The sequence below is a fragment of the Solea solea genome, chromosome 18 (assembly GCF_958295425.1).
Source record: "Solea solea chromosome 18, fSolSol10.1, whole genome shotgun sequence".
NCBI classification, from domain to species: domain Eukaryota; kingdom Metazoa; phylum Chordata; class Actinopteri; order Pleuronectiformes; family Soleidae; genus Solea; species Solea solea.
The window spans coordinates 138,999-166,828 of record NC_081151.1 but is presented as its reverse complement, the minus strand read 5'-3'; the positions used below and the strand labels follow the sequence as shown (position 1 = coordinate 166,828).

At 41.3% G+C, this 27,830-nt stretch overlaps 3 protein-coding genes across 5 annotated transcripts; 1 reads left to right on the top strand and 2 right to left on the bottom strand.

Moving 5' to 3' along the window:
- Positions 1-737: 737 nt before the first annotated feature.
- zmp:0000000662 (RING finger protein 145) lies at positions 738-9,755 on the bottom strand. Of its 2 annotated transcripts, none has more exons than XM_058615704.1 (11): positions 9,476-9,755; positions 8,161-8,426; positions 7,286-7,394; positions 6,247-6,338; positions 5,903-6,144; positions 5,623-5,801; positions 5,271-5,411; positions 3,887-4,069; positions 3,661-3,808; positions 2,943-3,299; positions 738-2,608 (listed from the first exon to the last, which is right to left on the bottom strand). In XM_058615704.1, the coding sequence occupies exons 2-11, from the start codon at positions 8,327-8,329 to the stop codon at positions 1,934-1,936; spliced, it is 2,295 nt and encodes a 764-aa protein (XP_058471687.1). In that variant the 5' UTR covers positions 8,330-8,426; positions 9,476-9,755; the 3' UTR covers positions 738-1,933. The 2 variants fall into 2 exon arrangements, with proteins under 2 accessions (XP_058471687.1, XP_058471686.1); XM_058615703.1 differs by having other exon boundaries at positions 9,512-9,755.
- A 1,705-nt stretch (positions 9,756-11,460) lies between these two features.
- On the top strand, positions 11,461-18,643 carry LOC131444968 (probable carboxypeptidase X1). Of its 2 annotated transcripts, XM_058615705.1 has the most exons (13): positions 11,461-11,822; positions 12,804-12,913; positions 13,499-13,638; positions 13,733-13,817; positions 14,210-14,360; positions 14,457-14,545; positions 14,655-14,778; positions 15,370-15,566; positions 16,099-16,278; positions 17,144-17,438; positions 17,564-17,703; positions 17,797-17,899; positions 17,981-18,643. In XM_058615705.1, exons 1-13 carry the CDS (start codon positions 11,513-11,515, stop codon positions 18,301-18,303), a joined length of 2,247 nt encoding a protein of 748 aa, XP_058471688.1. In that variant the 5' UTR covers positions 11,461-11,512; the 3' UTR covers positions 18,304-18,643. The 2 variants fall into 2 exon arrangements, with proteins under 2 accessions (XP_058471688.1, XP_058471689.1); XM_058615706.1 differs by lacking the exon at positions 11,461-11,822 and having other exon boundaries at positions 12,811-12,913; positions 13,512-13,638.
- A 778-nt stretch (positions 18,644-19,421) lies between these two features.
- wdr32 (WD repeat domain 32) lies at positions 19,422-27,700 on the bottom strand. Its single transcript, XM_058615707.1, has 7 exons — positions 26,978-27,700; positions 25,352-25,465; positions 25,058-25,255; positions 23,055-23,257; positions 22,888-22,968; positions 22,663-22,808; positions 19,422-21,940 (listed from the first exon to the last, which is right to left on the bottom strand). Exons 1-7 carry the CDS (start codon positions 27,421-27,423, stop codon positions 21,569-21,571), a joined length of 1,560 nt encoding a protein of 519 aa, XP_058471690.1. The 5' UTR covers positions 27,424-27,700; the 3' UTR covers positions 19,422-21,568.
- Positions 27,701-27,830: the final 130 nt, after the last annotated feature.

Sequence of the window (27,830 nt, the reverse complement as noted above, 5' to 3'; positions counted from 1 at the left end):
ATGATAGTGAAAACTGGCGTCAACAATATTTTTATATTAATCACACATTAGCTTATATTATTATTATTATTATTATTTATTTTCAGTTTTTTTGTACTATATATATATATAAGCATTACGGAAGAGTAGCTTGTTGTGGAAGCATTTGAAAAATCTTACAGTTATCAATAAAGTTTTTAAAATGGCAATTACAACGGTTGATATTGGTGAATAAATAACTCTTTTTTTGTGACAAATGGCAAATATGACATACACAAATGTACATTTTCAGGAATGTACCCTAATTTGATTGTGTTTCTGATGGAGTTGGGAGAGTATATTAACACTTAGATTTGACAAAAACAAAGTGTGAAAACTGTGAACCTCCACATGAGGAATCTCCCCCAGTCTAGTTTTTGTTTTAATCATTTATAATGTTAATATTATTTTGTTATTATTTATTGTCTGTTGCAACTTTACATTGTTTGAGAACTTGTATAATTACATAATTAGACAACACATTATTGCACTGTTTTTCAAAAGAGCCACCACAAATTGTGTCACTAAAGACTTAATTCTATTCCAATTCTTTCCTTGTTTTTGATGTAACAACTCAACTCTCAATCACAAATAATGATAATAAAATAGCAGCCCTTTTGTACAATTACTTTTATTAGAAGTAAAGTTCTGTTTAGACCTGACATATCTGACATATCACAATGTCAACCTCACTGTTGTGATTTTATCAACATACAGACTACAGTTAAAAAACAAGCTTTAATTTAATACTGGGAGGCATCATTTATTCTGTCACAAAAACACACAGGACCCAGAGAGTGGACAATTCAATTATAATAAATCAAAGGCCATTTAAACTTAAGTAAACTTGTATATCTTTAGTCATCACCTGCTAGAATGTGGTAAATAATGATGCAAGATCATTTTATTATTTATAATTTCTTTCTGTTATAATTGTACAATAAGGGTATTGATTTCCAATCCAGTTGCAGGTAATTGACTAAAGTGAAGCACATTCATTCCGCGGTCTGACAAATGATAGTTTTGTTTTCCATCATAGTGAGTCACAGTCTCTTGTCTCAGGGCAGTCTTTGTTGTCCGTCCATCCATATTACTATTTCCGTTTAAAAATGTATCTGTGTCCCGACATAGCATAGATATTGGACCAAAAATCCAGAAATGATTGTCGGACTCGGGTCGGGCTTGATCATGTCAAGTGAAATGAAATGATCATTTCAAGTCCTTTAGTTAGTTTTATTTTGTTGAAAATCTGATGTAAACCTGGAATAAATAGTCGTATAACGAGTAAAAATCATGGATAATAAGCAGAACGTGATCAGTGATTGATCCAGTGTGGACCCACATTTGTCATTTGCCGTAGCCATAATTAAAGCAAACACCACTTGAGTGACAGTCAGAGTACTGCGTCGGGTTCGGGTCGGGACCGGACACAAAATACAAGACACATGGTTTTGGGGCCGAGTCACTCTCAGTCCAGACAAACATTACAGCTGTGACTCAGCAGAAATCTGTATCCATGACCATGCCGATGTTAACAGAACAACGTTCCTCTCCTTTGTAGTTTTTGATGCATTCTTAGAAAGTTCTACAACGGTGAAAACTAAGAGCAAGGATTTGTGATACGAGGTGAAACTGAAAGTGAAACTGTGAGTGGGAGCTTTTGGTTCACAGCTGATCGAGTCATGGCTGATAAGAACCAGTCAGGAAGTGAAAGTGGGCTCAGAGTTGTTTTTAAGCTTCTCTGTCTTTAAAGCTCTAACATGCCAGGTCGTGCCTTTTATTTTTTAAACAAAAACGAAAAAGTAGTATGGATGAACGTTGAGCCTGTGTCCAGGTTAGTGTACCAACATTTCACTTCTTCCATTCAGTCCAAAATATTGTACTGCATGATTTTTGGCCGTCAACAAACCTTGTACTACGTGAGGCAGTCTCTTGATTCTATATCAGACTTGTTTGACTGTGGTGAATTAAGGCTGCTCCCTGATGGCAGTGTCCCTTCACAGCCGTTGCCCTTTTGTATCACTCTTGGACAGACGCTCGTCCCGTCCTCCAGTCCCGACTCTTCATAGTCACATTGGTCCTCCACTGTGTTCTCTGTTACTTCATTAGCAGAGTCCTTGCCACTCTCCTCGACGTTGTTGTGCATGTGAGGAGAACTTGTACAAGATAAAGAAAGGCCCTCTTCAGTGTCGCTGGACACTGGCTCCACAAATCCAACAAAGTCACCATTGGAGCTAAAACAGAGACCTTCAGCAGCTTTTCTCTCAGCTTCAGCTGGTTGGTCATTGTCCTCTGTACCACAAGCATCATCATTATCCCATGGTTCCCTCTCCTCCTGCTGCTGCTGCTGCTGCTGCTGCTCAGTGCCATCAGACATAACATTGTTACCGTGTGATTCCTGCGAAGTGTTGTTGACTTGTGGTGCAGCCAGATCTGGTTCCACGTCTCTCTCGTTGGCTGGAGTGTGGTCTATGGTTGGCTGGACTGTTTGGTGGCACATGGGACACGTCTCCTGCACATACAGCCACTTGCGGAGGCAGTTTCCATGAAAGAAATGTCTGCAGTATGTGATCACACCAGAGCTCATTTCCTGTGAGGAGACATAAGGATATGTTTTTTTAAATCTGATTGATCTAATGCTGCTGCACATTCATCACACCTGTATTATTATCATCATGACCGTGTGACTGTGTGACTGAGTGACTGTGACTGAGTGAGTGTGTGACTGTGTGAGTGTGTGACTGAGTGACTGTGACTGAGTATGTGACTGTGTGACTGTGAATGTGACTGAGTGACTGTGTGAGTGACTGAGTGAGTGACTGTGTGACTGACTGACTGAGTGACTGACTGACTGACTGACTGACTGTGTGACTGAGTAAGTGACTGTTTGACTGAGTGAGTGACTGTGTGACTGAGTGAGTGACCTGGAAGCAGATGGAGCAGACATCGTTGTATTGCTGCAGCTGCTGAGCCGTGGCTCTGGGGAGGGAGTTGATCTTCTTCGCCGCTTCCTGTCTGAGCAGGAAGCTCCTCCAGCCAGACTGACCTCTGAGCCACACGTTGAAGTAAGAGTGGATGATGATGACGGAGGCGCCCATCCAGCTCCACTCCCCGAACAGCGACTCCCAGGTGCCGTAGGCCACCACACAGAGCGCCACCACAAACTCCAGCACCCTGCTGATGGCGTTGACCCAGTAGATGACTTCGTCCAGGCTCTCGATGGGATCGCTGCGGAACAGCTCCACCATGAAGAGGCCATAGATCAGCATCGTGCCTGTAACCTGGAGAAGACAACAAACAAACAGCAGGTTTTATAAACTGTTTTCATTAGTTTTATTATATGTTCTTGTTCATATGTTATAATATTGATAACGCATGTGTTTACTGTTTATTATCTTTAAAGCTGGTTTTAAGTCGAAACTTTTCAGCTTCTTAAAAGTCATTTTCAAGTTTCCTGCTGTCATTTCCTAAAATTCAAGAAGATACAACAAACAAAATGAAATATATTAATTTTGTTGAGTTTGCAATCAGTCATGATTATTGATCGATTATTATAGACATTACACCATTAAACAGTATATAACACATTTTCTTGTACTTTAATGTACCTTTATTAACCTTGGTCACTGCTCAGAGTCCTACCTGAAGAGAAGTCAGCATGCAGCTGGACACCAGTATGAGGAGCCAGAAGTCCATGTGGAAGAACTGGGAGATTCTATAAGCCATAAACACTGGGAAAACCAGCAGAAGCAGACACATGCTGAGGCCACGGAAGTGTTTCCAGGAACTCCTACAAACACACAGGAAAAGGGAAGTCATCTTCGGCCTCATGTTAAACAAAAACTGAAGTCCCTCTTCTTGTCCATACCTGTTGCGTGACGCACCCAAAGCCAGAATGACTGGATCGGTAATTTCGACCATCGACTGCAGGGTTGAAGTCACAACGATGAAGAGGATGATGCTGAGGAGGAAGGTGCGCTGCAGTGCCTGCATGTCTAACAGACCGGTCTGCAGGGCCAGGAGCAGCAGAGTCACGCCCTCAGTCACACCTCTGACACAAAAAGACAAACAACTGTACACCTATGCCGTGTTTCCATCATGGTACAGATTAGTACAGTACGGTTTGGTTTGGTACAGTACAGTTTGGTTTGGTACAATACGGTTTGGTACAGTACAGTACAGTTTGGTACAGTACAGTACAGTTTGGTTTGGTACAATACAGTTTGGTACAGTACAGTTTGGTACAGTACAGTACGGTTTGGTACAGTACAGTTTGGTTTGGTACAGTTCGGTTTGGTTTGGTACAGTATGGTTTGGTTTGGTACAGTTCGGTTTGATCTGGTTTGGTACAGTACGGTTTGGTACAGTACGGTTTGGTACAGTATGGTTTGGTTTGGTACAGTTCGGTTTGCTACAGTTTGGTACAGTACGGTTCGGTTTGGTACAGTATGGTTTGGTTTGGTACAGTTCGGTTTGATCTGGTTTGGTACAGTACGGTTTGGTACAGTTCAGTTTGGTACAGTACGGTTTGGTACAGTATGGTTTGGTTTGGTACAGTACGGTTTGGTTTGGTACAGTTTGGTACAGTACGGTTCGGTTTGGTTTGGTACAGTACTGTTTGGTACAGTTCGGTTTGTTATAGTTTGGTTTGGTTTGGTACAGTTCGGTTTGGTTTGGTACAGTACGGTTTGTTACAGTTTGGTTTGGTACAGTTTGTGACAGTTTGGTTTGGTACAGTACAGTTTGGTACAGTACAGTACAGTTTGGTACAGTAAAATTTGGTTTAGTATAGTAGTTTGGTTTGGAATGGTAAAGCTCTGGGGTCAGGCTTGCCTCTCAACTGAGAACTGAGGACAGTATCTTTACTTTAACAAACAATGACTCTGAACGCAACACAACAGACGACAATGTAACACTGCTAACAAGTAGCAGCTCGTTTTTTTTTGTTTCCACAAGACTTCAACAAGAGATGAGAATAAACTGCGGGTGTTGAAGAAACACCAGTAGCAAGGGAGTGACGTGTTTCTGTCACTCAATTAGCTGACTGCCCTGGGTCTAGCTCCACCCATACAGTACCGTACTCTGGTACCCCAACGGAAGGTTACAGAAAAATGGAACGGTTGGGGCCAGTTATTTTGGTACAATTCGCAATAGATATGCAAAAAAATCTGTATTGTACCAAACCAAACACCAGTGAGAAAGAAGACAAAACAGTGACCTGGTGTTAAATATAAAAGGTGTACTTATCTTACCTGTGCATGACGTTCTCATTCTGAACAGCTGCATAACCTCCCAGGTAGAACTTGCATAGGTTTAGCAGCCCGAGAGCCAGATAGGACACCACGAAGGTCAGACCCAGAAGAGAGTATGGTGTGGCACAACATTCAGACACGCTGAAATGACATCAGTGTATTATTGTCAGTCATGCAGGGTTAGGGTTAGGCAACTGAATTTGCTTGAGTTCAAGTGAAGACACTGAAGAAGCCTCTTGGACGAGAAGGTGAAACGTCTTCACTTGATCTCAAACAAGTCCAGTTGCTACAGGCAAACCCACAGGAAAACGTGTTACTAGTCAACTTGCCATATTACATAATCACATTACACCTTGAGAGGAGGAGGAACATGATTCCCTGATGAGCTGGTGAGGCAGAATTGCTGGACATGATGTCAGAACACAGCTGGACGATGAAGAGAACAAACCAGAAGACAGTGAAGAGCACGGGGACAGCAAACTGGTTCCACAGGGAGATTCCTACAGCCAGGAGTCTGTACAGTTCAATCACCTGAGAGACAGAAGTAACAGTGACGGGATGTAGGAGGGTCAAATCAGGTCACACGATGCAAAAAATATGAGCGTGAGAGGGAAATTTCTGAATAAGAGTACCTCCACCTGCAGCAGCTCTGAGTAGGCAGCCTTCGCGAGGCGATATGGCACAAAGAGGTGAGAGAGGAGGAACACAGCGATCCCTGCTCCAGTCAGTCCCATTGAAAAAGTGTTGACAGTTAGAAGCGTGGCATGAGGGACGGCGCAGAGTCTGGCCAGCAGGGGGAGCATGTGAGCAGAGAACAGCCACACTTTCTTCGTCTTCATCAGGAAGGCACAGAGTGTGCAGAGAATGATCTGACCTGAGCACAATTTAAATACAATGACTGTGATTACAACTGCAGAGAGTAAATATTATCACAACAACTAGGGCTATTGTGTTGTCACATGGATGTGGGACTCACTGGTCAATGCAGAGACAAATCTGTTAAAGGTTGAAGAATCACAGAAAACTGCTCCTTCAAAACCAAAGTGTAGCTCTTCACGAACATAGTCCCTGTAACAGAGAAAAAGAGGATTTCACAGTCATCATGTTTTATTCATATTCGTATTCCATTCTATCATCGTTATTATTATATTTTGTATCTTACTATTGTGATTACTTTTTTAACGGTTTAAAATCATGAAAAGTGGGACTGGCAGATATTCATTTGTCACTTAATCACATTAATCACAACAACATAAAGCAACATGAATCAGTGTATCTTAGTGTTCTCAATGGGTCGGGCCAGCCTGACAAACCAGACCAGACCCGTGGGTTCGGTCCGAAAAAATCTGCAAATGAGGCGGGTCGGGTCGCGCCTCGGGCTTCCTTTTTTCCACTCATAAAACACATTTCTTACAGTTTGTAAATGATAAGTTGTTTGTTGTAAATCTGGAGAGGGGCGGAGCTGACGCCCTGTTAGTGTCATTTCTGGAGCCTCTTATGATGCTCAGCGTGAACTGGAGGAGGACAAATATCCAACTCTGCACAACCACTCAGACATCACTGCCAGCAAAATGCCAACGATACTGCACCGTGCGTCAGTGGCACGCGCACCGGTTTCGCGCACCACTCCACAAAGTCGCAACATTCCTGTGGCCGAAATTCAACCAGCTGTGGATGCTGCTGCTGCTGCTGCTGCTGCTGCTGCTGCTGCTGCTGACCAAAGGACAAACTAGTCAAAAGTCCCGCCTGAGGCAGGTGTTTATGTTGAGATCCATTATAAATAGTTGAATTTAAGAAAAATCATATGCTGCCTAAGGAAACATAAAATGTACACACTCTTCATAAAATAGTTGACATCTTATTTTGAAGTATTTGTGGATAAGCTTTTATGTTAAGTTTTTAAATAATATCTCATTCACTGTTCTCATGTTACAAGATGAATCTGAGGGAAAGTCCAAAGACAGAAACATGACACTGTGATGTGTGGTCGCTGTAACAGTAGTACGACATCTCACTTAGAAATCTGATGCCCCATGTATAAGAGAAGAGCAGCCAGGATGTGGAGGTAGAGCATCACAATGTGTCTCAGTGGCAGAAGCAAAACCACAACATTGATCAGATGACCTGGAAGACAAAGGACAACACACACGTCACGTCAACCGTGTAAACCCAAATATACTGAAGAAAAAGCCCTTTGATTATAACGACCTGGACTTTCTGACCGCTCTCTTTAAAACTAATGAAAAACTATGGAAAACATTCCCTGATTATATTGATGTAAACATTTGTCTTCTCCTCTCTGTCTGATTTCTGTTTCTTTATGTTTTTGTCCCATCTTATGTGTTTGTTTATGGATAAAAAAGAAAAGAATGAAGACTCATATGTCATGACCTCAGAGAATTCAGCACAGGACGCACATTTGTAACAGGGCCAGTGAAGCAGTGGAACAGTGTTCTGTGGACTCTTTAACTCTTTATTATTTCTCTGCGGTAAACATTCTGAACATGCTGTTTTCAGGTTCAGTCAAGTGCACCAGAATTCACCCTAAACGTACAATAAATGCAGTGAAAGAGCTTTTTCAGAGCACCAACATCTTAATCTGACTGATTGGATTAAAGATCAGATTATGCATACACAAATTGAGGATGGCAGTTGAAGTCTATGGGTCAAACACGTCAGTCTTATTACTGCACATTTAATGACTGCAAATTTCCTGATTATTTTTTGTTTCATTCTGTTCCATTTTGGGGAAAACGGTGGAACAATGTCTAGCATTGTTGCCTCACAGCAAGGTGGACACCAGTATGGATCATAGTTGGAGCGAGTTGCTGTGTTGCACATATGATATAATGCATACCATAATATCATATCGGATAGTGTTCATACGTACCAAGGTAGTACAGGTTCCAGATGACATATTTGTATTTGAAGAGCATATCCTCATTTTTGGCCTTGAGATGCTCTGTCAAACCATCAATGTCACATTTATACAGCAGGTCCAGCACCAGGATGCTCGGCACCCTGAGTGCAACGTTGGCCAACTCTTCCAGACGAGGCATTTTGATTTAAACCACAGAGGCTCCGTCTGTGTCACATGATGCTGTCTGCTGAAAGTTTCCAGCTTCTTCACCGCTATTTCATACGTCTTTTTGTCATCTGAAACACACACACAGACACACACACAATCACAATTCAGTTGTGAAATCGCTAAAGAAGCGATAAAGCAGCAAACTAATTCTTAAGATGTGTTCGGTATCGTTTTCTATTACTAAAGTACCTCCTCAACGTGGGCGGAGTCGTCATAGCACGGCTGCATGAAACTGTCGCAACGTCATTTTACACACAAACACACAAACTAGTGACTTGTAAAGCAGTTGTTTTCGGAGTAACTGAATCATAAGAATCAGTTAAATAAAAAGATAAGTTCAGTACTTCCTGTATGACTGGAGCAAAGTCTCCGTCCGACACTGAAATACCGGCCTTCAGCAGTGCTCCTAAATATTTACATTTGACCCATTTATTTGCTAAATAAAATGTTCAGGATTTTTAACTCTTTAACTGATCTACACTTTGGCAGTGGACGGCAGTCTGACAACGTCACGTTTTAGTGTCGGCTCAGCTCGCTTAGAACCTCACCAGAGTAGGTACTAATAAAAGCACCAGGTACTATCCCTAATGGAAAAGCAAAAACAAACAAGTAGATTCCAGCTGTGCCAGAACTGTGTATTGGAAAAGCACCACAACGTAACGTAGTACTTCATGCCAAAATATCATCTACAGCAGAGTTAAATTTCACAAACTTTATATGTTTACTTGATTAGATTCAGGCTGTTTAAAAATCATATTTTGTCCTCGTGTACGCCCTCCATCACTTTGTGTATCTCTGAGGGTACAAGCACCCCAGTTTGGGAATTACAGATCATCTCGAGATGGACATTTTCAGAAATGATTACTAAGTTTTGCCACCTTCAGTGACACCAACAAATGGACTAATAACGTTGATCTAAGATTTGAGTGTCCAAAATCAGCAGCAATATTTCCTTTCATGGGATTCGATATTTCTCACAGGCCGTCGTTAAACTGTGAATAACGTTAATGTCCAGTGTGAATGAAAATAGCAAAGCACAGGAGGTGCGTTGCACATTAAATTGAAAGCTTATATATATATATATATATATATATATATATATATATATAATACATACATGTGGTGAATCCAGAGACTTAGTTTCATGACTTACTCCGCACTCCGGCAGACTGACAGCTAACTGTTAGCTTCCTTAGCGACCAGGAACATGTTTTCGTGTTGCTTTGGGCAAAATATGAAAGTTTTCCACAAACTCCCGCTTCTCAGGGACACTTTCAAACGTCCGTCATTGGGAAAGTGACGTTAAACCGCGTAAATGAAACGATACGACAAACGGGAAAGAGATTTTAGAGTGAATGTTGTGATTCCTCTCGCCTGCGTGGCCATTTTCCGTGTACGTCACATCTACGGGAGCCAATCAGGTTCAACTACTCTGGATTTCAAAATAAAAGACGGAATAAACGTAAACAATTTAAAAAATAAAATAAAATACTGTTTTATAATAGTTTGAAATATGGTAAGCAAGAAGCAGGGAAATCATTGTAACACAGTAAGGCAGAGGTAAGGAAGAAAAATATATATTAATTTCACTCCCTTTCAACGATGATATTTTTTATTTTCTTCTGCTTTCTTTTGTTTCAAACTAGTTTATGCAATTAAATCTAAATCAGGGGTGTCAAACATATGGCCCACGGGCCAGATTCATTTGTAAAGTATCTGACATAATGATTAGAATCTATGAATTCTATATTTTTCAGCTCAAGAAACCTGTGGCTAAATGTTTGTGACTGTAGATCCACTGTGATCTGTGGATCCAGGGGTTTCAAGGTTATTCTGCTATTATTTTACTGGTCTGGCACCTGAACTAAAATGAGTTATAGTTTTAGAGCCCTGTTCTAAATGAATCACAAATACCTATTCTTACTTCATTTTGTTTTTATTGTTTTTAATTTATTTCTCCAATTCTTACTGTTAAAGGTTTGTTTCATGTAAAGCACATTGAGTTGCCTTTGTGTATGTAATGCGCTATATAGATAAATCTGCCTTGCCTATAATTGATGTTTATTTCCATGGAACTGCAGCTAAATCCGAACCAGGCATTCGTAACAAAGGCCTTCATCTTTCAACTGATTTATGATTTATATTTAGGGCCAACAGTCGCACAGACCCAAAGATTTTCACCAAATGATGACATGAAACCATCAAATATTCACATTTAACAATTAAAAATAGAAGTTAAGATAAAAAAGACATGCAGAAATAAAAGAGTTTTAATATTTATGATAAATGTTTTGTCAATTTAAACCAATCATTTGATAAAAATTACATTATGTACATTTAGCTGGTGATAAATAATCAGTATTCAGAGGGTAAGAAGAAAATATAAATGTGACTTAGAAAAAAGATGAAATGGTCAAACTTGTGAGTCCTTGTTTTTCTTAATGTTGGACAAATTCACTGGAAGACGACAGCGTGAGTACTGTAAAAGCTGAGTTTCACAACAATAAAACTGCAATACAACACAGATGTTTGACAAAAATCCACAAAGCCATGAGCTGTGGATTCAAGTCAGCACTTTTAAGAGTTCTCTAGAAATGTGTGTGTGTGTGTGTGTCTGTCTGTCTGTCTGTATGTGTGTGTCAGTCTGTGTGTGTGTGTGTGTGTGTGTGTGTGTCTGTCTGTCTGTCTGTATGTGTGTGTCAGTCTGTGTGTGTGTGTGTGTGTGTGTGTGTGTGTCAGTCTGTGTGTGTGAGTGTGTGTGTGTGTCAGTCAGTGTGTGTGTGTGTGCTGTTCGTGTGCTTATAGTAAGTGACTTTTCCGGAAATGAAATGAGCAGAGGACGACGCGTCACAACTACAGATGAAGATGGCGTTGGCTGAGTCACAGATCACAGGGTCACAGAGACGACGAAGACGACACAGCAGTTACTGACACACATGAGTGTCGACACAAACTACAAGCTGCTTTGACATTTTAATGTGCAGTGATGAACAAAATCTGTTCTCAATTCATAGATTTTCCCAAGACTTTGGCTGGAGTTGTGGGAGGGAGGAGGCTGAGGTAAGAGGGGAGGGATTGATTAAGAGGAGGAGGTCTGACCCTGTCATCTCCACATAAACTGCAGCAGCAGCAGCAGCAGCAGCCAAAGAGCAACATGGGGAAGCCATTGGGCTTGTTGGCTGCAGTACTTGTTCTGGGAGGTTTTTTAGACTCAGCCTTGACTAACGATGCAACGACTGAGAGAGACCCGTCAGTCATCCACACACACAGGACTGTAAACTTCTCTGAGTCTGTTACTGTGCATGGTCTGAGCACAGACCGAGCCTCTCCAACCACTGCACTATTCCCCGGTGGCGGCGGCACTGTCAAAGAACCGGACACCAAAGACAGTGAAGACGTCAACAACAGCAAAGAGAAGAAAGATAAAGATGACAACAAGACAGAAGATAAGAAAACTGAACTGGGTGAGACTTTGATTATCGTCCAAAAGACTTCAAGCTTAATATAACCAATCATTGTCATTATTAATCAATTAATGGATTAATTAACAGTAATTAATGAATGATGCCTTCAGGGACCCACTGAGCCTCAGTCTCATGTGTACTGAGCTCACAGAGTGTTATATTAAATATGATTTGTTGGCACTCACAAATTCAAGAGGAGCAGGGCAGAAAGAGCTTCTATGCAAAAAGTTATTTTGTTATTTGTCAATTCATTGTTTGTAAAATGTTAAATTTCTAATATAAACGACTGTAAAACTTACATAAAAATGTTTACATAATTGTTTTTTATCTGTTACAAATCATGTGATTAGTAGTTTTCGCTCTAAATAGGACTGATTTCATAAAAGAACTTTTGTCTGAGTGAGCTCTCTTCCTGGGTTACATTTAAACTGAAGGAACAGACCGTTCTCTAACTGCAGCAAATCAGAACCAGGCGTTCTGAACAAAAGCTTACATGTTTGATGTGGAGAAGAGATTTAGAAGGTTCTTCAAACCCACTGGGTTTACAAATGTCAAACCGTCAAAAACCACAAATGATCACATAAATATTCACATTTGAGACGCTGGCATTATGAACATCATATAAGAGCAGAGGAACTCAGATTCATGTTTCAGAGATGTTTTGAGCTGCCACTGTGAGGAGGCTTCAGGGTTGATAAATAGCCTGCAGCTGCAGGCCCCTGAACCTCATCTCAGGTTACATTCAAACCCTGCAAAGACTCAGAGGAGGAGGAGGAGGAGGAGGAGAGGCCTCCAATCTCTCTACCCAGACCCAAGCACATTAGGGTTATTCCAAATAACCTCATGTTACATCAGGAAAAACAGAGACGTTTAACCCTCAGTGTTCATTCCCACGGCTGTTTCTGTTTCTTCTAAGGATTTCCACACAATTACACAAACAAGAGATTTTATCTCATGATTTCTTTTTGCTCTCTCTTGCAGAGTGTCCTCCCCTCGGACTGGAGTCCCTGCAGGTCGATGACAGCCAGATACAAGCTTCCTCCTACCAGCGCACGGGCCTGGGTCCTCACAGGGGGAGGCTGAATATCCAGGTCAGTAAAACAAGATCAAAGACACCACAGACATATCTTACTAAAACATAGATGTTGACTTGACTCAAGAGATAAGAGGCCAGGAAACATGAAAATATGTCTAAAGATAACTAAAGCAAATACTGTTGTGCTACATTCTATCCAGAGTCATTGTTAAATGTTGCAGACTGAGAAAGTTCAAACGTTCCCAAAGCCTAAAATGACTTCAGAGTTTAGAGTTTATGCACGGACAAAATCCATCCAAGACTTTCCACAATATTTGAATTAAAAACATCCCTCCATTTATTAACAATATGACTCAATTTTAACAGTAGCAATGTGAACAGATGAGATGACTTATGTTTTCAATGTACTTAGAGCATATTATCTGTTCCTTAAAATGTCGTCTAAGACCATATTATCACTTATTTTAAAGCATAAACATGTGTTATAGAGCTTACTGCTTCCACTCTCTTTTCCTTCTTTTTATGAATAAAGACGATCAAAAAGGTGTTGGAACATTTTTGTGTGGAGTAAAGTCGTGCAGTTTGGGATGATAATGGATTCTGCAGAAGACAAAAAACTGTTCTTATTCTTATTCCATAGTCTGGTATTGCAGATGGGGACCTGTACGACGGAGCGTGGTGCGCACAGCATAAGAACCGGCACCAGTGGCTCGAGGTGGACGCCATCCACATGACCCTGTTCACTGGAGTCATCCTGCAAGGTCGAAACTCCATCTGGAGGTCAGGTAGTCTGAAGACTTTTAAACTGATCTTAAACGTCATTTGCATCCTAGTTCTTTTTCTGTGTATTAACACATGCACGTGTTCTCTACAGTTGGGACTGGGTCCACACCTATAAAGTGCAGCTGAGTAATGACTCTGTGAACTGGAAAAGCTGCATGAATGGGACAGAAGAGGCGGTATGACACCACTTCTTTGTTTTGTGCAAATGAAAAACACATTTTGGAAGTTAGGACAATGGAGGAAGAACCTGAAGCTTCATTTTTAAACTGTTTTGAAATGAATATTCAGTGATTGCTTTGTAAATGAAAGAATTCCCTTTTCTTTACGTCACTCAAACACAGTCACACTTGACATGAGGCTCATGTTTCAACGTTATGTTAGCATGAGGGGAAAAAAGAGGTGAGAAGATCGTCATCATGAATCATCATCAGTCCAAAGTTCCAAAAGACCTGTGAACTGAACATCATCCTCATCATCATCATCATCGTCATCATAGCAAAACTACATATTCTCATTATACGTAAGAGTTTTGAAGTTGTTGATTTGTAATATCAAATTGAATTTACAGATATTTGAAGGAAATCAGAATCCAGAGACTCCGGTGCTCGGGCGCATTCCTGTTCCCACTGTTGCCCGTTTCATCCGAATCAACCCGCAGACCTGGTACCCCAACGGCACCATCTGCCTCAGGGCTGAGATTCTGGGCTGTCGTGTGAATGGTAGGCAAAGACACGCTGATAAAGATGTTATCACACAGTGACACTACAATGGTGGCTCTTTTAAACGTTCTGCTGTTCCTCAAACTTTCCTTGTAGATCCAACTAACATCTATGCCTCGGAGCAAGCACGAGACTCAAAGGATGCTCTGGACTTCAGACACCACAACTACAAAGACATGAGAATGGTTAGAGTGTGATGAATGTGTGAGGCCACACATGGACCAGGAGGAACTTTAGTTTCCCTGAAGCTGCTGCCAACAGTTTTACTCCAACCTTTCCCTCTTCAATCTGCAGCTAATGAAGTCTGTGACTGAGGAATGTCCAGACATCACCCGCATCTACACCATCGGAAAGAGCTACATGGGCCTCAAACTCTACGTCATGGAGATCTCAGATAACCCTGGCAAACATGAACTTGGTAATAAACAATCAAGCAAAAGTTTTCATCCAGAATTCATCTTATTTCAAGAGTTAAGCTGAGTTTAGCTGCTCTAGGCTGCTGTGTTTACACAGCTGTAGCAGCAACACAGGAAGGCAGGAGAGACTCGCAGAGGAGGCCGCTCTTACATAAACTAACTGACACATTCACAAATTTCTTTGTGATATTGTCGTCAGATGCAGGAACTTCTGGAAAACTCTGTCTGCCACTAAATTCAAATGAACTACGTTAAATGCAGTTTGTCTCAGACAAATGCATCAAAGCTGCTTCCAATGATTTCTTCTTCCTTTCTTTAAACAGCTGATTTAAATGTTAGTGCTTTCATGGCTTGATTTGAAGCCAAATCCGAGAAACAGACGAGCACTAAAGTGTGTCTTTCAGTTAGAAATGACAATAAACACTAGGATATCAAGTCTGTGTGTGATCATTGGCAAAGTTTCCTAAAACAATACAAAAGGATTCATCTGAGATTTAAATCGGACCTAAACTACAAAATCAAATGGCCAAACTTGGACTCGACTTGATGAATGTGTGACAGGTCAGGTGACTCTCTCATGTGACTGTTTCCAGGTGAACCGGAGTTTCGCTACGTAGCGGGGATGCACGGGAACGAGGTTCTCGGCCGAGAGCTGGTCCTCAACCTCATGCAGTTCTTGTGCAGGGAATACAAGAAGGGAAACCAGCGCGTGGTACGACTGGTCACTGAGACACGCATTCACCTCCTGCCCTCCATGAACCCTGATGGATATGAAGTAGCTTATGAGAAGGTGGGTAAATAATAAATATGTTCATTTTCTGATGTTTTCTGGCACATGCTGAATTAATATGAAACGTAGTGATAATAAAAAGTCTGGTAGCAAACGGCAAAATATGTATAATAGGATCATCGATACACCAGGCAAATATGGATATTTGAATGAATCAATGAAAGTAAACAGTCCCTCAGACAGTCAGCTTCATGTGTCCTCGCGGTGGCGCTGTTCAAATGAATGAGGATCCATCCACGTTCAATACAGACTTTACCAGCTTGTTCTCTATGTTGTGTATAAATAGAGAAATCCTGCACTTTTTTCTTTTGTTTTCTTCAGTGAGACAGACCTCGTCAAGTATCTCTGTACGACTGTTGTATTGATTATCACAGAATCATTGTATTGGTACCGTGATCGTGAGGTTCCCTGTGATTTCCAGCCCTAACTAACAAAGTGTAAACCTTTGATAAAACATATTGTTATTCACGTGACAGTATAATATCACAGACTAAAAGTGACTGTGACCCTGTGATTGGCTGACCTGCTGCAGGGCTCAGAACTGGCCGGCTGGGCTGAAGGACGCTACAGCTTTGAAGGAATCGACCTGAATCACAACTTTCCAGACCTGAACAACATCATGTGGGACGCCCAGGAAAAAGCAGCTAATCCAGCCAAAGTCCCCAACCACTACATCCCCATCCCACAATACTACACCGAGGAAGACGCTACTGTGAGTTAAAAACCTGCTCACTCACACATATGTTAAAAACCTGCTCACACACACGTGTTAAAAACCTGCTCACACACACATGTTAAAAAGCTGCTCACACATATATGTTAAAAAAGCTGCTCACACATATATGTTAAAAAAGCTGCTCACACATATATGTTAAAAACCTGCTCACACACACGTGTTAAAAACCTGCTCACACACACATGTTAAAAAGCTGCTCACACACATGTGTTAAAAATCTGCTCACACACATGTGTTAAAAAGCTGCTCACACACGTGTTAAAAATCTGCTCACACACATATGTTAAAAACTTGCTCACACACACGTGTGAAAAATCTGCTCACACATATATGTTAAAAATCTGCTCACACATATATGTTAAAAATCTGCTCACACACATATGTTAAAAACCTGCTCACACACACGTGTGAAAAATCTGCTCACACACATATGTTAAAAACCTGCTCACACACACGTGTGAAAAATCTGCTCACACACATGTGTTAAAAAGCTGCTCACACATATATGTTAAAAAGCTGCTCACACACATGTGTTAAAAAGCTGCTCACACACATGTGTTAAAAAGCTGCTCACACACGTGTTAAAAAGCTGCTCACACATATATGTTAAAAATCTGCTCACACACGTGTTAAAAAGCTGCTCACACACATGTGTTAAAAAGCTGCTCACACACATGTTAAACTGATTTACTAAACTATTAAGTATGAACACCACTTGTTTAAATGGTTTACATGTACGAGTATTGACTGTCTAATAATGTCATTTACTTTAAGTAAACTTGAATTATATTTCTGCACTTTAATGCTACACAACAGTTAAATGAAGTGTAACTGTGTCCAGGTTGCACCAGAGACCAGAGCGGTCATCAGTTGGATGCAGGACATTCCCTTTGTGCTCGGTGCAAACCTCCACGGTGGAGAACTGGTGGTCACTTACCCCTACGACTGCACCCGTGACTGGACGCCTCAGGAAAACACTCCCACAGCGGACGACGCTTTCTTCCGCTGGCTTTCCTCCGTCTACGCCTCCACTAACCTGGTGATGGCCAACCCTGACCGACGCATCTGCCACTACGAGGACTTCCAGTCACACAACAACATCATCAACGGCGGAGCCTGGCACACAGTCCCTGGCAGTGAGTGTCACCACTGATCCACTACACACGCGAAAGAAATAATGACATGATTTACAGCTGAAAATGTGACAGTTAATGGTCCCACTCTGTGTGTGCGCGTGTGCGTGCGTGCGTGTTGGCTGCAGGTATGAACGACTTCAGTTACCTGCACACTAACTGCTTTGAAGTGACGGTGGAACTGTCCTGTGATAAGTTCCCTCACGCCAGTCAGCTCCCGGTCGAGTGGGACAACAACAAAGAATCTCTGCTGGTTTACATGGAGCAGGTCAGTGTCTGTGTCAGTGTCTGTGTCAGTGTCAGTGTCTGTGTCAGTGTAGGTTTCCATGGAGATAATACAGCATCAGTGTGTGTGGTGCAGGTTCACAGAGGGATCAAAGGTGTTGTCAGGGACAAGATCAGCAAAAAGGGAATTGCAGATGCGATAATCAAAGTTGAGGATCATGATCATGATATTCGATCAGGTCAGTAAATGTGATTGCCATTATTCATTTAAACATTTTGGACAATATTAGATATAAAAATTTTTTTTTAACTTCCTGTAGCTGCTGACGGTGACTACTGGCGTCTCCTGAACCCCGGTGACTACAGAGTGATGGTTTGGGCGCTGGGCTACTTACCGTCCATGCGCACCTGCCACGTCGGGATGGAAGCACATCCCACTGTCTGTGACTTCACCCTCACCAAAACACCCATGCAGGTGCTGAAGGACATCCGAGCCAAAGGAGGGAAGATCCCTCAGGACCTTCAGCTGCGTCTGCGAGCGCTGAGGCTCCGCAAGCTTCGGGCCAGCACCAAGGCCCTCAACCAGCGCAGGGAGAGTCAGCGGCTGCAGAGGAGGAGAGCCCGGGACGCCCGGGGGGGGTGACGGAGCCTCACAGACGAGCTGGATAACAAAGTGACATGATTCTACTGTGTCGGCTATTAAAGGGTCAGTCCATCCAATGTACAAAAACATGTTTTTTTTAATAGCAAGGTAATAAAGAGAAGTGCTTTGTTTGGATTTGCTGACCCTTTAAGACAAATGACTAAACAAAGATAGTGAAGTTAACTGATTAAAGAACACATTCCTACAGGCAGGCATCCTTTATTATTAATGTCACTCAACTGTTATTTGTTTCCTTGAGGTTTTAAGTGTCAGCTGGTCTGATCTGTTTTTTTATTTGACTGATGTCCAACAAAAGGACCATAAACTCAAATCAAATAAGTCTCTGTGTGTTTTTTTTTATCTCGTTTTAAAGAAATGTCGACAGCAGCAACAGAAAATTCAAAGTGATTTTACACATTTGTTAATATTGAAGTTTTTTTTAACCTGCACTTGAAAAGGCAAATTACATCAGAATTTATATTATTATTTTTCTTTATTCACATTATGAAGATGCCATTATAAGCCATCATGCTCACATGGAGATGACATCTGGACAAAAAGGCTGAGTGACAAAACATTAAGAATTATCGCAACATAACATTAACAATTATCGCATAATCGCAACATAACATTAACAATTATCGCAACATAACATCGACAATTATCGCATAATCGCAACATAACATTAACAATTATCGCAACATAACATCGACAATTATCGCATAATCGCAACATAACATTAACAATAATCGCAACATAAGATTAACAATTATCGCATAATCGCAATATAACATTAACAATTATCGCATAATCGGAACATAACATAAACAATTATCGCAACATAACATTAACAATTATCGCAATATAACATTAACAATTATCACATAATCGCAACATAACATTAACAATTATCGCATAATCGCAACATAAAATTAACAATAGCTAAAAAGTTGTAGCACAAATGCTTTACCTCAGATTAGTGAATCCAAAGTTAAAATGTTTAATGACCTGACATTTATCGCAATAATAACCAATACTGACTGATTTGAGGATTTGATCGCAATAAATCTTTTTCTCGATGTTACTTATGAAAACTAAAAAAAAGTCCACACACAAAAGATTTTTCAAGATTCTTTTTCATTATGAAGCAAAACTGTGAAAAAGACAAGAGTGAAGGTGATGCCAAGAAGGGGGCTGAGCTGAGTGAGGGAGTGGGGATCAGTGCAGGGGGGTGGGGTGAAAAAACAGAAAAGCGACAAAGGACACCTGCAGCAATGATAAAAATGGGAGGAGTCTGGGACAACAAGCCATGCACTGAGAGGAAGGAAAACTTGTGCCAGTGAAGCGTGGAGGCAAAGTACCTGGATCAATAAATAACATTATTATAGAACCATATCCACGGGCTTACAACGGGTTTAGTTACACTTTAAAACCTGGTTTATTTTTCACTCCTGCTACTGAATCACACACTGCTCACCTGTGATTCTGAAGAAACAGGAACGAATCATCCCAGCTGGTAAAGACTGGTCAGCAGAGAAAGTTAGAGCAGCACAATTAATCCCTAAATAATCACAGTTTTCTAAATGAAATTGGAATTTAACAAAAACAAAACAAATCTTCTATTTCAAATGAGAAAAAAGGTTTTGTTTGTTTGTCCAAATAAACGTCAAATCTGTTTTTCCAAGAAAATGAGACTTAATGCAAAAATATTTCAGTTTCAGGTGGATTTGTTTTGCCCATATGAAGCAGCTCGAGTTAAGACTGCAACCACTCATCAATTATTAAATGGTTAAAATAAGTTTCATTTCAACTCACAAAACAAACAGCATTTTTTCGACCAAATTCACAGGTTTTTAGAAAAAAAACCCCCAAAGTGTGGAGAAAAAGCACAAGTGACAAAACAAACGCCGCACAGCGAGAAGAAGTGACGTCAACACACAGAAACAGGACATAATGCTGGTGAAGGACGTGAAAAAGTTAAGATTGTATGAGCAGAGAAGCACCAGTAGAAGAAAAGGCAGAAGCAGAGCAGAGTCTGTCTCACCATAATTCATGTATTCACGTATTCACGTCCACTTGCATCCTTATGTTTTTGTGCTGAGACGAGTCCACAAAGTTTTCTACTGCTATAGAATCCAACATGAATATTGAGTGTGTGGAAGTCCTGCAGACGCCACAATTAAACGTCTCAACGCTTTGGATGAAAAGGTTGAACGTTTAAATCCACTGTTGCAGCCAAAGTCTCCACCTCCTCTTCCTCATCCTCCTCCTCCACGTTGCATTTGACTCCCCAAACAAACTGTGTGTGCTTCCCAGCTGCAGACCTGGGTCATGAGGAGCTTAAACATAGATATTTTAACTTTACGTTGCTTCTATTAGATGCATGGAGTTGTCAATACAGATAAAAATGACAATATTTAAGTCAATGGCACAGATATTTAGCTGATTTTTCACAGCCATGAGAATTTATAGATTCTTTTTTTACAGAATCACATTTATCGTTTTTTTTTTTTAAACTTAACATATAAAAACAAAGTGTGTTCACGGCAGCGCAGACAAACGTTTGGAATTTTATTAACCAATCAATTCATTGATGATGAAAATTGTTGTTGGTTTTTTATGTTTCCAATTGTGTGAATGATTTGGATAAAATAACTTATTGTTGTATTTGTAATGTTTCATTACGTTGAAAATCAATAAAAACTGTTAAATATAAAATAACTTATTGTGCTTATAGATTTCAAACAAGGTTACAAGATATAATATCAACTTCTATACGCATGTCATTCTTTTATTGGCATAAAATGTAGAATAAACAAAAATTAAACAAAGATTATTTTTGGAGTCTTTGTGATTTGTTTTAATCGATTTGTTTGAAAATGGGATTTCCATTTGAAAATAATATCTACAATGGGATTAAATGGGAGTGGTTTAATCCCAAAGCACTGCGACACAAAGATGGGTTAAAAAATGTTCAGATATTTAGTGAAATGTAATTTGCTCAAATGGATTTGACTTATATTTATATTCTGTATTCTTGTGTTTATATTGAATGATAGTGAGTCTAAAATCATAGAAAATATACAGGTGTACAAACAATGTTATGGGGTAGTGCAATATCTGACTAAACTTTTGTGCAATTATCAAAGCTGGAAACAGCAGAAATCTTATTTTAGTGCTTCTGTGCCCAGGTCTGCAGGTCTGCATGCAGGTCTGCAGGTCTGCATGCAGGTCTGCAGGTCTGACGCAATCTTAGCAGTGGACGCTAAAACTTTGGCTGGTACAGGGACACGCGTCCACTCAGGCAGCCTGAGGCCAGCTGACAGTGAGTCGGGGAGAACTTGGTGGTGAGCACGACGTCGCTGTGCGAGTAGATGGAGCGGATCTCCCTGAGGCAGCTGGTCTGGACGGGCACGCAGTCGGCCAGCTCACCGCAGTGCTCGTCGAAGGCCAGCAAGCGGACGCCGTAGCCATACGGCGAGCAGATGAGGCGCCCGTCTGGGCTGAAGCACAGCTCCTTGATGTAGCCCCGCCCCACATTGGCCTCCTCAATGTAGTGGGTGAGACGCAGGGAGCAGCGGGGGGAGACGAGCGGGCGAGGCGGCGCCCCCTCCTGGAACTCGTACACACACGTCCACTAAGGAAAGAGAAAGATTAAACACAAACGTGACATAAATGACAATTCTGGTTCAGTGCCAAAACTATGGCTCCACTTGAATTTGTAAAAACTTTATTTGTTCAAAGACGCAGTTGCTATGTGACGACAACGGACCGAGTGCACGAGTTACACATCATTAGAACACAATGTTGTCCATGTGTTAACAACACATTGTTATTATTGTTTGTAATTGTTGGATTTTTCCTGAAAATCAGGGACCGTCTACAAATATGTTTCAGATCATGACATAAAACCAACCATCCTAGACTAAACTAAACTAAACCAAACACCCGAGACTAGACTAAACCTAACTAAACCAACCATCCTAGACTAAACTAAACTAAACTAAACCAACCATCCTAGACTAAACTTAACTAAACCAACCATCCTAGACTAAACTTAACTAATCCAACCGTCCTAGACTAAACTAAACCAACAATCTTAGACTAAACCAACCATCCTAGACTAAACTAAACCAACCATCCTAGACTAGACTAAACCAACCATCCTAGACTAAACTAAACCAACCATCTTAGACTAGACTAATCCAACGATCCTAGACTAAACTTAACTAAACCAAACATCCTAGACTCAACTAAACCAACCATCCTAGACTAGACTAAACCAACCATCCTAGACTAGACTAAAGCAGTGTAAAAACAGCAGGATTAGGAGAATGGTGACAGGGTTAAATTTGTCACCTCCTGGTCGTCCATGTTGCTGGAGCAGCGGATGAGTGTGGCCCAGCCTTTGGGATGGAGCTGCAGGGAGGTGATGCAGTTCCCTCTGTCTCTCTCTCCAGGAATCTCAGGAGTCAAAACCTCTAGACTGTTCCGTGGAGAAAGGCCTGCGAGGGAGGGGATTAACATTTGATGAAGTCTGATAACTCCATTATATCTGCTGTTTTAACACCAGGACTGTCTTACCTTCTCTGTGAGGGTGGATCTTACTGGAGTCATTTCCTTGACGTGGAGTTCCAGCTGATCTGGAGGCTGAGGTGCCTCCATCTACAGAATCACATCAGAATAAAAACTAGAAACAAGAGCAATGGGTCTGTTCACTTACATCATTCAGGAATACAACCATAGAAAACCTGAGGTGAGCGGAGTGCGTCGTGCTCGCAACATGCGGTAACTGCCGACCTCCAGCGACTGTGTGAGGTCCAGGTCGTGGAGGATGAGCAGGTACCCAGAGGATGTGGAGATGAGCATCTTGGAACAGTCGGGCGTCAGACGCATCCTCATCAGGTATCGGGTGTGAAAGAACTTTTTGTGTGGACAGCCGTCTTCTGTAAACCTGCAGAAGAAAGGAAACTTTTCATAAATCGATGGAGCAGTTGATTATAATCTTATAAAATGATGATTCTTGTTAGGGCTGGGCGACATACTGATATTTTAACATATATATCGATATATTTCTGAACGAGATATAACACGGGACAATACCGCTTGATAATAATATCTATATAGTTCATTTTGCGTTAAACTGACAACATATGGGCTGCAAGGTCTCACACACACACACACACAGACACACACACACACACACACACAAGACACACAGACACACACACACAGACACACCTCCCCCTCCACTCAGAGACAACATGGAGACAGTGCGCCGCAGAAGTGAGTTGGTCAGTAAATGAAAGAACAATAACTGGATCATTTGGAGCTGGTTTAGTTTTAAAGTGTCAAACAAGCAGCAGCAGAAGGTTTCTGTAAAGAATGTTAAAAACCTGTTGCAGGGTCAACAGTCACATTGTTGAGTGAATAATATAAATTTGTCTGGCTATAGAACGAGGAGGAAACTGTTCTCATACACATGTGCTGCTCGCCTCCTGAGCGATGCTCACTTTAGCAGATACTCCACCTTGTGGCCAAAAAGAGAAAGCACACCTCTCTGTATGTGCTACTTCTCATCACACAAAATGGAGCACTGATACTATTTAGTGAGCGACACTGCTACACACAATACGTCAAAAGACTCTGAACATTTGAAATTAAATAACTTGAAAAATATATAGGAAGTGGGGGGTGTGGCTTATTCTGTTATTATTTCTTGTCCTTACACTAGTGGAGTCATATTTCCATCATCTGTTTCTTTTCTTTTTGAAAGAACAGTTTGCAGGTGCAGTAAAAACGTCAGTGGAAAAGTGTTTATTGTTACTGTTAAAATTGTAACAGTATTGTATTTTTGAATGAATGACTGTATATTATTGTCATGCAGGAAAGAGATTTCTTTTATTTTATTCATTTCAGTGACCTCTGACATTTGGCATGTGGTTTAAACTTATAACGGAGTGTTTGTTTATTTTTTAAAGGGTTTGCCTCTGGAAAGAAATGTATCTAATATGCTATAATGCTATGGGGGAAACCCCAATGACGTCACAGAAAAATATCGATATATATCAAGTATCGCCAAAAATATGGAAATATGACTTTTAGTCTAGATCACCCAGCCTTAATTCTTGTTTTATCCACAAACCCATAATCAAAAGAGTTGACGATTCATTTATTAATCGATTAATCATCAGTGAATCAGTAAAATACAGGATGGAAACGGAGGATTTTCAGAGTTGAATTTCAGCCAAAAATCAACCTTTAAAATTGTTATCTTCTTAAAAAGTCATAAATGGATTTGAATGGAGATTTAAGTGCAGCTCCTGGTGTAGCATGACGTAACCATGGAAACACTTTAAATGTAATGGGATGGTATTTGACATTTGTTAATAATCTGCATGGATTTATTATAAATCAGATTTATCAATCCACCAATTACATCACATGTCATTTAGCAGATGCTATTATCCAAAGCGACTTACAAAGGAATTGAGTACAACCTGCCAGGGGTGGAGTTGAACTTGCGACCATGAAGTCTTTTGCACACAGGGTACCGGTCTTGACCACTGAGCAACTCCACCCCCAATTACTACAGATTATGGATTTTTGTTCTCAGAAACTTGACAAATAAACATTATTTTTTCATCCAAAAGTTGTCTTTATGTTAAGAATATATAGAACTGTATTTATTGAAAATAATTGGTTTGGGGTAAGGTCACCTCTCACTGTAACACTAACTAACTAACTAACTAACCTGTTAGTGTCCCATGTGATGACGTTGCCGTCAAAGCCAGACGTGACGAGGAGACGCGTGTTGGTGTCGTACTCGATGTTTTTCACCCAGCTGGCGTGGCCATGCAACGAGCAAACCTTTGAGTTCAGTTTACGGAGATCCCATAATGCAATAGTGGTGTCGTCAGAGCAGGTGGCAAACAAACGATTGTCCAAAAACCTGCGATGGCACAGAGGGAAAATACACTGCATTCTTAAATGTTTACATTTGTGATCTGTCACCGTAAGATGAGTTAAAGAAATGTTGGAAAAGAACCTGATGTTGTTGACACAGTCCTCGTGGGCCTCCGTCAGCGTTTTGATGTGTCTGGATGAGATGGGATCGAACAACAGCACCTCAGTCTGTTCACAGGCCACAGTCAACACAGACCTGAACACAGACATACACAACTTTACTCATTTAGAATGGATTTAGGTTTCAATCACTGAAAAACTCCATTTAAGGTCGGGTGAGTAACAATTAGTGACATCTAATGGTGAAACTACAGATAATAACATACCTTCACACACCAGAGAATATGTTGTTCTCCTTTGATTTGCATATGGTGTTTTTCTATTATACACTCGACACGCGCCGGTCCTCAATGGAGAAGAAGAAACAAGAAGACTTGTTTCTTCTTCTCCATCAGTGATAGAACCTGGTACCTGCTGTTTTTCTTCTTCTCCATCAGTGATAGAACCTGGTACCTGCTGTTTTTCTTCTTCTCCATCAGTGATAGAACCTGGTTTCTGCTGCTTTTCTTCTCCATAAGAGATAGAACCTGGTACCTGCTGTTTTTCTTCTTCTCCATCAGTGATAGAACCTGGTACCTGCCGTTTTTCTTCTTCTTCATCCGTGATAGAACCTGGTACCTGCTGTTTTTCTTCTTCTCCATCAGTGATAGAACCTGGTTCCTGCTGTTTTTCTTCTCTATCAGAGATATAACCTGGTACCTGCTGTTTTTCTTCTTCTCCATCAGTGATAGAACCTGGTTTCTGCTGCTTTTCTTCTCCATAAGAGATAGAACCTGGTACCTGCTGTTTTTCTTCTTCTCCATCAGTGATAGAACCTGGTACCTGCCGTTTTTCTTCTTCTTCATCCGTGATAGAACCTGGTACCTGCTGTTTTTCTTCTTCTCCATCAGTGATAGAACCTGGTTCCTGCTGTTTTTCTTCTCTATCAGAGATATAACCTGGTACCTGCTGTTTTTCTTCTTCTCCATCAGTGATAGAACCTGGTTTCTGCTGTTTTTCTTCTCCATAAGAGATAGAACCTGGTACCTGCTGTTTTTCTTCTTCTTCATCAGTGATAGAACCTGGTACCTGCTGTTTTTCTTCTTCTTCATCAGTGATAGAACCTGGTACCTGCCGTTTTTCTTCTTCTTCATCCGTGATAGAACCTGGTACCTGCCGTTTTATCGCTGATGGTTCTATCACGGATGGAGAAGAAGAAAACAAAACAGTAGTGGAGTCATGCTGCAAGTGTAAAATGGAAGTGCCATTTGTGAAACCCAGATACCTGAGGGCGACTAGTCCTCCCCAGATAGAAAGGTAATGAAGCCTATGGGGCGAATTGTAAACTTTCTGTCACCCAGACCATAGTGGACCTCTGCAGACACACGGACATGCATTGTTTTGTTAAATTGTTTACAGACTGTGTCCAATTGATATCAATGTTGGTAAAAACCTGACGTTGTGATATCGGTATTAGACAGAACTGGTATCGAGACAACGATTGTGCACACTGTCCCTTTTACACTTAAATTAAGTAGCTAAATTAAAGCCATTTTCACAACAATATTCAACAGTGGCGATGATTACCAGGCCATTTTTTATAGTCTTTTCTAAACATTGTAAAACCTGTGGACATGAGCTCCAGGCAAGAGGCCTAACAATTTCTCACCCGTCCGGGGAATACTCCAGGTTAAACACCGCTCCGTGGGTCTGGGTGCTCAGGTTGACAGACTCCACAGCCGGATTCATAGAGCAGTACAAACTGGTCATTGTCCTGAAGTTGTCCCGGGCTGGATCTACAAACACCCCTCGTCTAATAGTCCTGCTCTGCAGCCATGAAAACAGTCTATTTCCCCCGCAAACGCCGTCGCAGCTGCGCCCTGTCTGCGGCGCGGTGCTCGGTTGTGAACAGGACTCCCGCTCATCTGACGCCGGAGACCTCGCACTGCGCTCCGGCCGCTGTCCACCGCTCCCGGACAGTGAAGCTGTATCCTGCCGGGCGATGTCATCGTCCTCCTCGGAGTCTTCGATGTCAGGGTCTGCCTCTTTGTCGCCGTCGGGCCTGTCCTGCGACTCGTCGGCGTCCTCGCTGGCGCTCCGGTGCTCCGAGCTCATTGTAGCAGCGACCGCAGAAGCCGTCTGGGTTTTTCGGGGGAGAAGCGTCTCGGCTCAGCGGTGAAAAAGTGCACTAACTCCGTTCACCCTCCGAGCATGGACCCGCTTCTTCCTCCAGGGTTTTAAGGCGCCATAGCAGTGGGTTTGAGCCGCATTTGTGATATAAAACACATTTTATTTTGATGCCAGACTAAGCAGCGCCTTATCACCGTACATCCAGTTGAACGCGGTGAGCATATATGCTACCGGAAGTGTTTGTATCTTGCCTTCAAAATAAAGTACACGTTTGGTTTTTCAGGAAAATATCTCCCACTGAACTCAAATAAAAACCAAAGAAAATATTAAAATAAGTTGTGTTTGGCTTTTGCGCGTGAAATGACCTCTCGAAAAGGTATTTTTACTCAATA